Source organism: Canis lupus, chromosome X (assembly GCF_048164855.1).
Source record: "Canis lupus baileyi chromosome X, mCanLup2.hap1, whole genome shotgun sequence".
Lineage (NCBI taxonomy): Eukaryota > Metazoa > Chordata > Mammalia > Carnivora > Canidae > Canis > Canis lupus.
Window position 1 is genome coordinate 109,725,001 of NC_132876.1, and position 16,870 is coordinate 109,741,870.

The 16,870-nt window shown below is 42.9% G+C and overlaps 1 protein-coding gene across 2 annotated transcripts in view; it reads left to right on the forward strand.

Moving 5' to 3' along the window:
* The window catches only part of MAP3K15 (mitogen-activated protein kinase kinase kinase 15), a 114,238-nt gene that overhangs the window by 72,728 nt on the left and 24,640 nt on the right, over window positions 1–16,870 (forward strand). For both annotated transcript variants that reach the window (XR_012026136.1, XM_072815492.1), the window contains exons 11-14: window positions 711–818; window positions 8,308–8,357; window positions 10,529–10,624; window positions 13,989–14,076. Coding sequence is in view for 1 of the 2 variants with exons in the window: in XM_072815492.1 (XP_072671593.1) it covers window positions 711–818; window positions 8,308–8,357; window positions 10,529–10,624; window positions 13,989–14,076 (342 nt within the window). In the remaining variant the exon portion in view is untranslated. The remainder of the gene's footprint in view (window positions 1–710; window positions 819–8,307; window positions 8,358–10,528; window positions 10,625–13,988; window positions 14,077–16,870) is intronic.

Genomic DNA, 16,870 nt, shown 5'->3' on the forward strand with positions numbered 1-16,870 from the left:
ATTAAGTTGTTTGAAATGATTATGATAATGATTTTGTTCTTGGGTAAGAAGTTTGAAAATCTTTTAATTATGAAATATTTCAAACTTATTGAAAGGTACAAAAAAAATAATGGAACAGACACTTGTGTAATCTCTACCCAGATTTAGCGACCTTAAATATGTTGTTTTACTTGCTTTGGAAATTCATTCATTCATTCTCTTCCTCTCTCCCTCTCTCCTCTCTTCCTCCCCTTCCCTCCCTCCCTGACCCCCAGCAATAAAACATTACTGATGGAATGTCACCTCACTTAGCATAAGTCCTCTTGTATTTTTTACAGACTTGGGAACCTACCTGCAGATCATCCAGTTTCCTTCATTTCTCTCAAAAACTGTTGCTTCCCTGTTTCTTCTGTCACCTTCTTGAGCAGGCCTTTCTTGGCCACCCTGGCTAAAGTGACCCCGCATACACCTTTATTCTGTTGTACTTGACTCAGAGCTGCCTATGTGACCATATTCCATATCCCTATGTGTGTATTTCTTATCTGCCCCATCAGAGCATGGACTCCCATGTGAGGAGGGGACTTCTGTCATGACTGGTGTCCATGGGCCCTAGAGCAATGTTGGCACACAGACTCAAATACTTGTGGAATATAGCACTTTCTACTTGCTCACTGGGCAGAGTGACCTGTCTGTGGTATGTTCCTGTGTGTCACAGAAATCTGTTCTTTTAGGTGCTGGTGATAGAACCAACCAAAGTCTACCAGCCTTCGTATGTCTCTATAAATAATGAGGCTGAGGAGAAGACAGTTTCTCTGTGGCATGTCTCACCCACAGAAATGGTAAGAAAAAAAAATCACAGCTCTCTTTATTCTCTGTTGTGTCGTCACAAATTCAGTGTTCAAGTAAGAGAGTCTTTGTTGTAGTACTTGAAAGAACAGGCACCTGTGACTGACTTGTAAGGTCCAGGAGTGTATGAGAGTATAATTACAGATGGGAGAGAGGACGCTGGTTTTCCCATTTTATATATGTTTATATTATATATTTGTGTATCTGTGTGTATGAATGAATGTGTGTATATTTATGTGAATGAATACAGGCTTGTTGAGAAAAGAAGTTAAGGGTGCCTAGGGTGGCTCAACCAGATAAGCCTCTACCTTTGGCTCAGGTCATGATTCCAGGGTCCTGAGATCAAGTCCCAAGTCAGAGTCCCTGCTCTGCAGGGAGCCTGCTTTTCCCTCTCTCTCTGCCATTCCTCCTGCTTGTGCGCTCTCTCTCTCTCTATCTATCTCTGTCAAATAAATAAATAAAATCTAAAAAAAAAAAAACAAGTTAAACCATGAGGAGTAATGGGGAAAGTCCCTCCAGATCCCCCAAAACCTCCTTCCCATTCCCCTCCCCAGTGACTTGGTGGATATCCATCTTTACCATTCTCTAAACTCCCTTATGTATGTGTAGGTGGGTGTATGCATGCAAACATTGTGTGTGTGTGTGTGTGTGTGTGTGTGTGGAGAGAGAGATAGAAGCATTTTCATTAAAGTGAGATCATACAGTGTATATTATTTTGCAACTTGATGTTTTGATTGATTCTTACATCATAGTTTTTCAGATAGCACACAGTGATCCATCCACCTGATGTTTTTAATTGTAATATTCCCTATATTCTCATATCATGGTGATACCTTTCCAAGTATGGATGAACCATAATTTATTTTCCTACCTGCCTGCAGTGCACATTCCAGGCTCACCCATGCACTCTAGCCAATGATAGATAGGAGGTCAGTGCCCATCCTGGTGGTTGCACCCTACATGCTCCCATAGATTGTTTCAGGGGCAGAGATTCCCCAAAACGGAACTGCTAGATTTAAGACTACCTTTGTTTAAAAGTTGATAGCTATGGGGCACTTGGGTGGCTCAGTCAGTTGAGAGTCTGACTCTTGGTTTCAGCTCATGTCGTGATCTTGGGATCCTGGGATCAGGCTCTGCACTCAGCAGGAAGTCTTCTTGAGATTGTCTGTGTCCCTCCATCTCTGACCCTGCCCCCATTGACTCTCTAAGATCTTTAAAAAAGAAAAAGAAAGGGATGCCTGGGTGGCTCAGCCGTTGAGTGTCTGCCTTTGGCTCAGGGCGTGATCCCGGAGACCTGGAATTGAGTCCCACATTGGGCTCCCTGCATGGAGCCTGCTTCTCCCTCTGCCTGCATCTCTGCCTCTCTGTGTGTGTGTGTGTGTGTCTCTCATGAATAAATAAATAAAATCTTTTAAAAAAAAGAAATTTGATAGATACTAAAGATAAATAAAATTTGAAAGCTCCTGTCAGGTTTGTACCACTTCAATTTATATTGACACCAATGATACTGGAGAGGGAACACTTTAAGTGCCCACTAAAGAGGTCACAGAAACACTGGGCCGTGCCTGGTGTCTGTGGTAGTAACTATGTTTTTGTCTGTGTGTGTCTGAAGTACTTCTTCAGCTTCTTTCTTTAATAAAACATTTTTAGTAATCTAGCACCTTTGGCAAGTGCATTCACTAGGTAGATCTATTTGCTTTGTATGTTTTCATGGAGTGTGAGGAGATGTCTGCCATTAACCTGGCAAAGAAGGATTTTTTTTCCTGGATATAAGAGAGTGAGCAATTATGTCTTAATCAGGCAAATATAGACCATATCTTCAAAAATGAAATGCAACATTGGAGAATAAGCAGAGGGCCAGAATCATATAAGAAATTCCTTATCAGAAATAGTCCTAACACAGCACCCCCCCCCCCATTGTTCAGGGAGTACAAGGTCTGACTTCTGGATGAACAAGTTGCCGATGTGTGCTGTACACCATGGCCCCTATAGTTACTAGTATGCCATTGTGCACTTCAGAATTTGTTAAAAGAGTGAATCTCATGTGTCCTTACCTGCCCGCCACCCCCCCACACACACACACAAAACAAAGACCAAGGGACCAAGGACACTTGGGGAGATGTTGGATCTGGCCATTACCTTGATTGTGGTGATGGTTCCATGAGTGTCTGAAACTTCTTAGATTATGCACATGAAATTTGTGCAGGTCTTCGTCTATTATACCTCAGTAAAGGTATATAAAAAAAAAGAAATAGACTTGAAATCTTGAGTTGTGTAACAGGATACCATGAATTGGGGGCTTAAACAGTAGATATTTCTTTCTCCCAGTTCTGGAGGCTGGGAGTCCCAGGGTGGGATACCAGTGTGGTCAGGTTTTGGTGAGGGCCCTCTCGCCCAGGTCACAATAGGCTGTCATCTTGTGTGCCCCCAGATGATGGGGAGGTATTTCCCTTGTGTCTCTTTTATTTTTTTTATTTTTTTTTTATTTATTTATGATAGTCACATAGAGAGAGAGAGAGAGAGGCAGAGACACAGGCAGAGGGAGAAGCAGGCTCCATGCACCGGGAGCCCGATGTGGGATTCGATCCCGGGTCTCCAGGATCGCGCCCTGGGCCAAAGGCAGGCGCCAAACCGCTGCGCCACCCAGGGATCCCCCTTGTGTCTCTTTTAATAAGGGCACTAATCCCATCGTGGGCGCTCCATCCTCATGACCTGATTGCCTCCCCAAGGCCCTATCTCAGAATCCTGGCACACTTGGGGTTAGGGCTTCAACAGCTGGTTTGCAGAGACCCAAACATTACAGGTATAAGCCAGTAACTTTGTCTAATATTTAACAGAGAAGCAGCCTTCTTATTCATCAGACTCAGCCATTAGTGAAGATGAGCTGCCTGAATGCGTGCTTGGGTTTTTTGTTTGCTTTGCTGTACTGTGTGTATTAATTAAATATTTGAGTGCAAAAGAAAAACCACAATAAAATTTACACATGGTGTTCAAACAGATCTCCTTTGAAGAATGAATATGTTCTCTATTAAATTTACCTCTTTGGCTGTTTTTAACCTTTTATGGAAGTATACACACTGAAAAAGTCTATCAGTCATAAATGTATAGTTCGATGGATGTTTGCCAATTGAACACACCTGCGTGACCAGCATGGTCAAGGAAGAGAATATCAGCAGACACCCTCCAACCCCAAAGCCTGGCTTCTGCCCCCTTGCGCCCCCCTCCAGGTCCCATGCTTTCGATGTTGGAATTCTTGTATTAGAAGCAAGCCTTGATGATTTTCTTGTGTCATTGATGCCACTGTGATAGGAGAGGATTTTCAAAATTCTGATCTGTAACCTGACCATTCCATTGATGTACGTACTCAACTCCTCATGTTTTGACCAGTACTTGAGGAAAGAAACTAATCCTATTCAAGTGGACTCTTCAAACTTTTGGAGCCAAATGTCTTTGGGCTTGTGGAATTCTATAAACTTTGTCCATTGTATTGAATCCTACAGTGCTTGCTGCCCTTAATGGACATTCCCGTGGGTACATATACTATCTCCCTAGTTGTAAATGTGTTACTTTGAACATAGTCCATAATAAGAAATGGAAAAGAATGGTAGAAGCAGCAAATGCTAGTTTTCATTGACTGATGAAATGTTTTGTACAAGTGCTCATAGTTGTCAGAACAAACGTCTGAGGGAAATAGAAATTGCCTTTTTTGCTTTGAGAGGAAGCTTTTGCTTTAGCCTTCATTTACATTTTTGAAATTCTGCAGATCGTGAAAGCAAGCAGATTTGTCTGGAGTGAGATGACATTTCTCTACACAATGTTACATTTTTTCCTGGTGGGCTGTGGCTGGTGAGGGAGATCACATGCATGTGCGTGTTCACTTACATGCTGCACTGCTGTAAGAGTAGGTTAAGTTCTGGTTTGTTAGCCAAGGATTCAGAAACTTCTGCTGGTATATGTTTAACAAGCAGCATGGGGACGTGTAATGTTTGCTGGTTCCTCCAGTACTGTTCCCACCATGGCCAGTTTCAAGCAACCTCCAGTGGATGCCCCAACTTGGGGTTAGGAGGAGATGTACACGGTTGGCCTTCCTAAGCTGGCTCCAGGTGCCCCCAGCACAACAGTGTGAGTAGGCTGTGCAGGGCAGGGACATACACAGCCTTGTACCCTCAGCAGCTCCTGTGCCCTGGAGTCGCCAACAGGCATCCAGTAGCCCCTGCCACTGAGCACACAGCTAGGGCTGCTTGTTAGGAAAAGCTGTTATTGTTACTGCTTTTTCTGCTTATGTTAGCAACAGGAGAAGCGCATAAAAAGTCTACAAAATTGTCACAGACCCCCAAGATGCCTCCCCAGAGGCACACACTCTAGGACCAGGAGGGAAAATGCTGAGTTGGCACCCAGGGGACCCTGGAGACATGCCCCTGCCTCTAGCCTCCTGGCCCATTGCTCTGTAGCCCACCCTGGCTCTGCTTCCAGTGCACTCTTACTGGAGGCTTCTGACCCTGACATGGAAAGCTACAGTCTCAAGTCCATTTCCTCATGATTTAGATGTAGTAAAATAGCCATTCTCAGAAAGGGTGAGGTCGCTGCCTGCCGGGAGAAGACAGCCACCGCAGTCATGATGGAGGACTCTGTGCCAGTTGACCCTCCAGGACAGCAGATCAGAAACCGGATGGGCAGTCCTGACTTCCACCACCAGGCGTTTCACGAAAAACCCCACCTGCAGATGCAAGGGAGTGTGGACTTGACGATTTCATTTACATGTTATTGCAGGGCAGGCAAAACTCTCCGTGGTGGTAGAAATCAGAATAGCGGTTGCTGTTTCCACCTTTGGATGACTAGGCGCGTGGGGGTTTATGAGGGAAGCTTCTGGGCTGCTGTTCCTGTTCTGTCTCTTCATTTAGAAACTGGCTACAGCGAGTCTTCATTTTGTGAAAATTTACTGCGATGATCACTGTGCCCTTTTCTGAACATATGGTATACTTCAATTCAGAAGTTTAATAATTTTAAAACACTTGTTCTGGTCCTCTTGTTCTTCCCCAAAACCATGACTGAATCTCATGGCTTTACAGATGCAAACTCATGCTCTCTTATGGAGTGTGAAGTCCCTGTAATCCTACCCTCTCGTCCCCTGAGCTGGCCCTGCGGAGTCCTACGTGTGCTCTTCTGACCTCCTTACTCCATGCGATTTCTTCTTCCAGTCATCCAAGCCCTAACTTGTGCGGCGGCGTCTCTAACTACCTTTCCTCCCCTTTCACTGAATTAGGCTGCTTTCTTGCCTATATTGTGTCCACAGTATTTCCCATTGCTCTTTGATCACTTTTTGAGAACTTCTCCCCAAGTGCTTTGCAAACTCAAGTATGACTTATATGTTTTTATATCCATAGTATCTACAAAGCAGGTCCCCCCCCCACACACACACACAAATGCCCATTGACTGTGATATAAAGGGAAAGATGGGAGTCTGTGTTGTTTACTTCTTAACCTGCAAATCTTCCTCCTAAATCAGGAAGTTCCCTAAAGCTATGCTGTGGGGTAAACCTTCCATCTGGGGACACTTTGAAAGCTCCTGTGGCCAAGCTCTTTATATACATGCAGCTTCTTGCCTATAGGTGACTTGGACAAGGTGCTCTGAAATCTGCCCTGGTTCATGTTTCTGTACCCGAATCCAGAAGCAGGCTCCTGCTCTCCACCACGGCTGCCTTTCACTGACTTTGAACACAACTCCTCTGAAATACCCTCAGTCTTTGTACACAGTTGGGTCCCAGGTGGGGGCTTCCATGTTGATGTATGCTTCTATCTCTCACGGCCCTCACCTCATCTTCTACAGAGTAGAAACTGGGAGCCTGGTGATGGTCTCCAAGGCCCCGTGTGATCTTCCTCATGAGCTCTCCAACCTCCTCTCCTACTCCCTCTCTGCTGGTCCCCAGACATGCCCTGGGGACATGCCTTTTCCCTTCAGCCCAGGACTATGTCTGCAAGTCTCACTCCTTCACCTGCCTTAGCCTTCTGCTGAAGAGTCCTCAGAGATGCCTTCTTGGAGCACCCAGTTTAACATCATGACCCCTGCCCCACCTGAATGCCCTTCCCGGCTCTCTTTGGCTTTTCGTCCTCTGTCATGCTGTTCAGTTACTACTTAATTTGTTCTCTCTCATGCGAATATAAGCCCCATGGGGGCAGGGGCTTTGTTCTTTGTTATGTCCTCAGTGCTGGTACCTTGCCTGGCACATAGCAGGTACTTAACATGGTCAAGTGGACCTTCTCCCATTGAGGACCATCCTCCCACATCCTGTTGTCGCTCCTCTAGGATGGCAGGAAACTCGTCACCCAGATGCTCGTGGCTGTTCTCCTATGCCATATGCCCAGTCTTCTGGCTCTCACATTTCTCTGGGGGAGGGGGATGCTTAGCTGGTCAGTTAGGACATTCTTTGGGCCAGCCAAATGTGTTTCCTTATTTTGAATGATTTTCTCTTATTGTGACATATTGGTATTGTACCTCGGATCACTCTTCTGAGGCTTAGCTTTGTGCAGCATTTGTTAAGTACAGGCAGTAGTGGTGGAGGAAGGAAACAGTTATCTTTAAAAATGCATCTTGTACAGATTGAAATCCAGGTTAGTCTTTGTGTTAGTTATGGAAAGCGATCTGCTGAAACAAATAGCCCCCAAATATCAATGTCTTAACATGATCAAAGTTTATGCCTTGTGTCATACCCAAGTTGGCAGGGTCCCCATTCCCTCTCATAGTGGACTAGAGGATTGCTGAGGTTATTATGAACCACACCCACATTTGGTACACATCATTCTTCCTCACATCCCATTGATCAAAACTCTTCTTGCGGCCCCACCCAACTGCAGGGGAGGCTGGGAAATGTATGCTAGCTGTGTGCCCAGGGAGAAAAAAGAAAGATGGGAGAACATTGTTGTCTGCCACATTCTTCTGCAAACATTTTCAGAGGTCACCAACTTGGGTGGGCTGTCCCCAAACTCATTTTAGAGTTTTCCTGATATGTTGACAGAAGATGAAAGTCCATTCAGTGGTGCTTACTCTGTGCTTATTCTGTTTCAAATTCATATCTTTTGCTCTAAACTGGATTAAAGATACAAATGACTTTTTGCAATACGTTAAAAAATGTTTCTGGGGGTGCCTGGGTGGCTCAGTTGGTTAAGTGTCTGTCTTTGGCTCAGGTTGGGATGGAGCCCCACATCAGGCTCCCTGCTCAGTGGGGAGTGCTCCTCCCTCTCCCTCTGCCTGCCACTCCCCCTCCCCTGCTTGAGCTCACTCTCTCAAATAAATAAAATCTTTAAAAAAAAAAAAGAGGAAAAAATGTTTTTGGTCTTCCAAGTTATATAAAATATATTGCTCTAACTCCTAAATCTCTATTGAAAGTAAAATAGCAGAAGTAATTGACCAGAGAATGAAATCAAAAGTTTTTTTGGCATGGAAAAAAATCAAGCTCTACTGACTTTTGTCTTTAAAACCTGCAGAAACAAATTCATGAATGGAATTTTACAGCTTCTTCCATTAGGGGAATAAGGTAAGAACATAAGGGAAAATGGCATTATTGTTCTAATACAAATAATGTTGGCAGTGTTTTATTACTTTAATGTTTCCACTTGTTTATAATATGTGATATTCTCATTTTTAACATAATTCAAAATAGACTATGTTCTCTTTTGTGACCCTGCCTGAGCTTATTCGTGTGCTACTAGTAAGGGCTTCTTGGCTTGTTGTGACAAAGAAGCTTTTTTTTGGTATCCAATAGACTAAACTCTCTTGTCTCAAACTTTTTTTAAAAAAAAATACAGAAGACAAAGTGTTTCTTCTCTGAGCCATTGATGTTCAAGTGCTCAGGGAACCCCGGAATCCCACTGACTGAAGGAGTTACGGTAATGACACATGGTTGGGGTCTCCTGAGTAGAGTAATGGAGCCGGGGGCATTGTTGTTATCAGTTGGGGGAGCATATGGTGTAATCCAAGGAGAGCTATGGTGCTTGCTCTTTGGATCGGGGTAGTGACCATTTGGTGACCCTTGTGGCTACACTCTGAGCTTTACCCTGCCAGCACATCCAAGAATAGGAGCAGCTCTGAAGCAGATGTGAGTTCTAATCTTTCTTTCATTGTTTAACCTTGACAAAATCACTTAGCCTCTTCAGGACTCTGTTTCTTCATAGTTTCCATTACATGAAGGGCTCAGATGAGAACTGTATGTCCTTTATCTGATTGGAAGACCACAGGCTTCTGAATGAATCCCCTGTTACCTCCAGACATAGTATGATCCTGTCCTAGGCACAGCACTATTTAAATTAGAATAAGGGATCCCTGGGTGGCGCAGCGGTTTGGCGCCTGCCTTTGGTCCAGGGCGTGATCCTGGAGACCCGGGATCGAATCCCACGTCGGGCTCCCGGTGCATGGAGCCTGCTTCTCCGTCTGCCTGTGTCTCTGCCTCTCTCTCTCTCTCTCTCTCTCTCTCTCTCTGACTATCATAAATAAATAAAAATTAAAAAAAATTAGAATAATATTTTTGTCATGTCAAAGGGAGGGAAATAATTTAAGAACAGTAGTATTTGAGTAATACTGCTTAAAAATATAATTCAAAGTCTTGAACATTTTCAAAAACTTACTACTCCAGAAACTAAGTGATATGAGAATATATAGTCAAGAACCTTTTGTTTGTGCCTCCTCATAGAGCTGCCTCTTGCTGCCATTCAGCCATCATCAGGGATGTGCAAAGGGCTAGGGGTGAATCAGACCCTAGGACCAATATGCTATAAAGAGCACGTGTTGAACATTCCCAGTGCTACCCAACTAACAGTGATAGTTCATTTACAAATTGGTTTCCGAAACTTATGCATAGCCTTGTTTTAAGTATTTTTAAATCACCCTGTACTATTGCTGTTTCAACTCCGTATTTGTCATGTAATCCCTGACACAAAAAGAATGGCTAAAGAAGCTTTGACTCTCAGGGAGAGATGACTTAGAGAAACATAAAGTAGCATCATTTGTTTGAAGAGAATTTAGGCTTTTCCATAGTGCTGCCTGGCAAAATGAAGGCCATCGTGTAGGCTTTGGCCCAGTGTAGGTAAAGAACTTTCTAGCAGTGAAATCCATCAGCAGATGGAGTATGGTGATTTTCTGTCACTGGTTATGTCCAGGAAAGCAGAACATTGAGTGAGATGCTGTAGAGTCAGATCCTGACCTTAGGTGGAAATGGACCAGATAACATGTAAAGGCCTTTCTTGAGCTAAGATGCCACATAGATTTCTACCTTCCTTGTGTGGCCCCAAATTCTGTGTCCTGTTATTTTTCAAGTCTAGAAATTCCTTAAGATGCCATAATACATTATTTCACAAATAAGTTTCCCGGCTTGTGTGTGAAATGATAAACTCTTGAGGGAGAGAGACCGTATTTATTTTGCGTTCTTGCTGTTCTATGCTTTGCTTAGCGCTGTATCTAATGGTAAGTTCTCGATACATACAAAAGTCATTTGATGAATACAAACTCAAACATATGCAAGATAAATGTCCCTGCTATTTAAATTTGGTAGGGAAATAGAAGTCAAATTTGGAGAGTATTTACTAAAACATTAATAAATCTTGCAAATTTGTAAAATGGAAGAAAATCTAGGACTAGATTTTTCTCAAAAATGTAAAAGTGACATCATAACTTAAAAATAATAAGGTTTCTTATGTTTTTCCAATTTTACAGCATATCCAAGTTTGATGAACGGTGTTGTTTTCTTTATGTCCTTGATAATTCTGATGACTTTCAAATCTACTTTTCCACTGAAGACCAGTGTAGTAGGTGAGTTACAGCTGATTCAGGTGTTTGTGATCTAATTATGGCAAATAAGTTTTGAAGGATCTTTGTTGGGAGAATATTTATTAGATGCACTGCCTTTCCTGAAATTTTAACTTACAGAAAGTTACTTTTACAATTTCACTGAGGTATAATTCACATACCATGCAGTCTGCCCATTTAAAGTGTTGTTCAGTCTTTTTTCAGTTTATTCACAGTTTTGCAACCATCACCACAATCTAACTTTAGAATATTTTCATGATCTTCAAAAGAAACCTAGTGTCCATTACCAGTTACTCCCCATTTTCCCTCAACCTAATCCCCCCAACCCCTTCCTTGTGCAAAAATGAATCTTCTCTCTCTCTCATTCTCTGTGGATTTGCCTGTTCTTGACATTTCATATAAATGGAATCATATCATATGTGGTCTTTTGTGTCTGATATTTTTTTTAGTTATTATAATGTTGTCAAGGCTCATCTATGCTGGGGTGCCTGGGTGGCTCAGTCAATTAAGTTACTGCCTTTGGCTTAGGTCATGATCCCAGGATCCTGGGATCGAGTCCTGCATCCTGCTCAGTGAGGAGTCTGCTTCTCCTTCTCCCTCTGCCCCTCCTCCTGCTTGTGCTTACTTGCTTGCTCGCTCTGTCAAATAAATAAATAAAATCCTTAAAAAAAAAAAAGGTTCGGCTATGCTGTACCATCGTATCAGCACTTCATTCTTTTTGCGGCTCATCACTCTTCCATTGTATGGACATACTTGATTTATCTGTTAACTTGAAAGATATGAGTTGTTTCCACTTGTTAGCTATCATAAATAATGCTACTAAGGACATTCACTTGCCACTTTTTGTGTGGACCTGAGTTTTCATTTCCTTGGAGCTAAATTGCTGGGTCTTACATAACTCTGTGTTTAACCCTTGAGGAGCTGCCAGACTGTGATCAGATTTTACATTGTCATCAGCAGATTATGAAGGTTCTAATTTCTCCACATCCTTGCTGCACGCGTTATTGTGTATCCTTGTAATTCTAGACATCTTGGTGGGTGTTAGGTAGAGTATGATTGTGGTTTTGATCTGCATTTCCCTGATGACTGATGATACTGAGCATCTTTTCGTAAGCTTACTGGCCATTTATATATTTTCTTTGGAGAACTCTCTGCTCAAATCCTTCACCCAATTAAAAGAATTTTTTAACCTTTTATTTTGAAAAATATTCAGAACTACAAGGAGGTTTCAGAGGGTCACCTGGCTGGCTCAGTCTGTAGAGCATGCGACTCTTAATCTCAGGGTCGTGAGTCCAAGCCCTATGTTGGGTGTGGAGCCTACTTAAAATTTAAAAACAAAAATTTTTTAATGAATAAAAAATTTGAGAAAAACAGTACAAAGAATTTCCATATATAGTTCACCCAGAATTCCCCAGTGTTAACCCTTTACCACATTTGTTTTACCTTCACTCCATACTCATGATTATTTTTGTTCTGAACTGCTGAGTGAGTTGTAGACATAATGCTTCATTACCTCTCACTACTTGTGTGCATATTTCCTAAAAACAAGATTCACTTACATAATCACAGCACAGTTATCAGGAAATTACGATTGATATGGCTCTGTAATCTACAAACCTTAGCCACATTTTATTTACTGTCCAACTAATGTCCTTTACAGCAAAACACAAGATTTTTTTCTCTGTCTTGCCATCCAGTCCAGGATCATGTTACATTTAAGGGTCATATCTGTGTAGTCCTCATTTATCTTCATAAGTGCCTCTTTGTCTTGACTCAGTGCTTTCAAAGAGTACAGGCAATTGATCTGGTGTAGCCCATCTGTTGTGGTTTGTTTGCTCTTTCCTCATGATTGCATTAGTGTCATGCATTTTAGGAAGGAATAGCACAGAAGTGATGTCCTGTCCTTTTCATGCATTATATCAGGATCTATATAGTATCTTGTTACTGGTGAAATTAACTTGGCTCACCTGATAAAAAGTAGTGTTTACCAGGCTTCTCCAAACTGCCTATTTTTAAAGGGGTCATTTGTATTTTTGTAAATGTTTTTGAGAATTCTTTATATATTCTGGATACAAGTCCTTCATCAGATGTGTGATTTGAACATAACTTCTCTGTCCTCTGTGGGTTTTGGTTCACCGTTGATTAACATTTTGATGCAGTTCAATTTGTTTTTTCTTTGGTCATTTGTGGTTTTGGGATCACCTAAGAAGGGTTTTCCTGACCCAAGGTTTTCTATGGTGTTTGTTTTCTTCTTAGAGTTTTAGCTCTTATATTTAGGCCTCTGGTTGATTTTGATTTTGAAGTCATTACTTTATATTTCCACCAGCAGAGTGTGAGGATTTCACTTCACATTTTTAGCAACGAGTGGTAATGTCTTGTGAATTTTAGTTACTTTGGTGAGTTCATACCACATGTCTCCTGACTGTTGTGTTTCCCAGCTTTCAAAGATTAGAAGCAAAGGTGGGATGGGATTAAAGAAAAGACCATTTTAATGTTTTATGGGAATTATCTTCAGATGTACAGTACTCTTCCCTGCCACCCTGCATTGAATAAAAATTTTGTCAGTCAAATCACTTGTATGTAAAGAAACAGCTACACAAGTCTAAGATAGCTGATGTGGCCCAGCAGCATTTGTGAGAAAGACCTGCGGGTAACAGTTGATAGTAAGCTTAATCTATGTCAACAGAATGATGAGGCCACCTTCTACGTTTCCTCCCTACACCCTCCATCTACAAGACCTTATTTTGCACTTAGAACAAGAGTGTCTACAGCATGAGGGGTGGGAGTCCCACTCTCCTTAGCACTAATGAGATCATCTTGGGAACACTGGTCATACCGCCAGACTTGAGTAAGACAGGGACACCTTTCAACAATTGCCTGTTAGTGGAGTGACTTAAAAACAATTCCTGGAGGAAACATTGAAGGAACAAGGAGGAAAGATTGACAGGGATTTAATAAAATTGTGTACATTTCTAATGGGCTATTATGTAGAAGAGGGATTAATTCTAAGCAGTCCATGGATGGGACCGACGTGAATGAAGTCTCAGTTCAATGTAAATAAAGCACTTCTCATTGAGTTGTCCACAGAATGAGCAACCTTCTGAGGTAATGAGTTCCCTGTCACTAGAGATATTCAAGCCTCAGTTGACCAACCAGTTAGTGGAGCCACTGTATATAGAAGGGGATTCAAGTATCACATGAGTATTTGAACTAGATGAGATAACCATTAAAGTGCTGTGTGAATCAAGGAGTAGATTGTTCCATGAACTTGTAAAAACTTGATGTATATTTAATCACAGTTTAATAAGTTAAAGCTAGGGAACATGAGTGATGATAATTAGCATCTTTGTGACATTTGCTGTTCTAGGTTTTGCTCTTTGGTTAAAGAGATGATAAGCAATGCAGCGCGCAGTACAATGGAGCTGGAGGGGGACACCGATGGAGACACCTTAGAGGTGAGTCACTGAAGACCTACAACATGGAAAAAATTACTTCTTCTATCTTTTTTTAATTTATTTTTTTCCGTTACAAATATTTTTATATGTATATTTTTTTATTGGAGTTCGATTGTATCTTCGATGCTTAAAGAAAATGTCCCATTTTTGTGTGTGAAAATCCTTTATATTTAAAAATACTCTTAACCACAGGAAACAAACTGAGGGTTGCTGGAGGGGAGGGGTGTGTGTGGGGGGAATGGGGTAACTGGGGGGGCGGATAGGCATTAAGGAGGACACATGATGCAACGAGTACTGGGTGTTACATGCAACTGATGAATCACAACTCTACCTCTGAAACTAATGAAATGCTATATGTTAATTAATTTAAATAAAAAATAAAAATACTCTCTTGTGGCTACAGCGGGGAGGTGGATGCTGGCAGTGGGGCCCTGGGGCTCTGAGCGAGCAGGGCAGGTAGGGAGGCCCTGGGGTGGGCCTGCCTATGGAGCTGGAGCCGGGAGCCCACGGGTCTCAAGCTGCTCTGCCAGGTGCCCCGTGGGCAAGAGGAGGCTAGAGCATGTGCCTGCTGCAGCCTTGACCTGTGCTCTATCCTGCCTGAGCAGAAGGAGCTGTGCCCCGGGGCTGCTGCTGTTGCCTGGGCTGCTCCCCTCCCTGTGGCGCCTACAGGACTTGGGGGAGGGAGGGCCGGAGCCCCGCGGGAGGAGCAAGACCTGTGTGTAGCGACCGACAGCATGTGTGATATTGTGGTGTAGGCCGGGAGGAGACTGGCCCCTCACCTTAGAAGTGTATGATGCCGCGATCGATGCCTTAAGAAGTATGCCCGCACCCTGACAGCAGGTGAGGGAGTCGCCGAGTCTGGAAGAGCACCTAGAGGGAGGCCGTGGCAGTGTCCCACCCGGTGGGGGTGCTCAGGGCCTGCCAGCGGAACCTGGTGGCGGACCTCACCGGACCTCACCGTGGAGGAGCAGCAGGCCCCAGGCATCAAGAATGAGAATGCGAGCGGTAGAGGTGCCATCAGCAGCAATGCGTGTCCCTGACATCCTGGGACTCAGATGGGCCCACCTTGAGGACTCCTGGTGACCCAGCTGCTCCCCTCCAGGGGCCCAAAGGCATCTGCACAGCCCGAACTTTGGTTCCCCCACCGAGGTTGACCAAGTGCTTTCCGTGTGCCGGGGCTGTGAAGACCTAGCAGTGCTCCAGGACGAGGGACCCCAGCACTAGGCACATGGCTGGCTTCTCAGAGCTGGCATTCATTGAACACTTACTCTGCCGGGTGGGGCTTTGGGCACCGTACAGATGCTCTCAACTATTCCTCAGGATCGCCCTTGAGAGGGGAAGTTGTAAATAATGCTGCAGTGAAGTAGGGATGCATGTATCTCTTTGAATTGGCGGTTTCATTTTCTTTGGGTAAATACCCAGCATTGGAATTGCTGCATCGTAAGGTGGTTATAGTTTTAATTCTTTTTTTTTTCAAGATTTTATTATTTATTCATGAGAGAGACACAGAGGGGGGTGGTGGAGGCAGAGACACAGGCAGAGGGAGGAGCTGGCTCCATGCAGGGAGCCTGACGTGGGACTCGATCCTGGGACTCCAGGAACATGCCCTGAGCTAAAGGCAGGGGCTAAACCACTAAGTCACCCAGGCTTCCCTCTAGTTTTAATTCTTGAGGAATCTCTGTACTTTTTTTAGAGCGGCTGCACCAATTTGCATTCCATCCAACAGTGCACCAGGGTTCTTTTTCCCCTACATCCTAACACTCATTTTTTCTCTTTTTGCTAATAGGCAGTCTGACAGATGTGAGAATCCCAAGCTCTTTTGGGCACTGCCGCTCTAGTCTAGTTATTACCTGATTATACGTGTGTTTATTTGCACAGTTATTCAGATTTGCCACTAATTCAGGTCCTCACATTGATTATAATTTAATGAGTTTTTTTACTATCAAGTTAGTTTGAAATTCAGTCTTTGAGGTTTCTTTCAGAAAAATATCAAAAAGGTTTATTTTAATAATTGACTCAGGTACTTGAATTCTTAGTTTAGAATCAAAGTTTGTTATGGAAATGAGTTGAGTGATGCACTTTGAAGGTGACAGATGAGGAGGCCGAGAAAGGTGGGAGGTAGAAGCCTTGTATGGAGAGGCTGATATCTGGGTAAATCGGATGTGATGGGCACCTGTTAGTGATCTTGAGTGTCATGAACATCCTTCAAAGTACACGGGACCCACACACATTCTGTGCATTTCTGGAAGTAGGCACAGCGGAGCATAGAAACCACGGAAGCAAGTATTGTTCAGCAAGTATTGTTCAAATGTAATTTTGAGAGTTACATTTATTTTAATCCTCGGAAAGAACCAACTAGAATGCAGCTGTACAACAACTTTTGATAATGAGATTGGGGGAACAGAATGACAATGGCGATTATAGGTAGAATGTATGTGGTGTGTTTGATGCTGGATCTGTCCACCTGAAAGGGGAAAGCCCTGCATACTTGCTTTGTATTAAGACAATTTTAATTTTATTGACCTTCAGTTCTTCTCTGGACTGTAGAAAGAGGTTGGTTTCCTGAGAAGCTAATGAAGGATTAAGAAGAAGGCACCTCTTTGGGATTCTTGACATGCTTAGAAGTCTTTTTAAATTGCAGCATTAAAGTGGAACCAAATCTCCAAAAGCTGAGCCCACTAAGTTACATATGAGCTGTATTTTTAATTTTTTTAATTCCATCTCTTAAAATCATGTTGTAAATATATGAGAATTCTACCCTTTGACAGTAATTACTGAGTGGAAATTACATAAC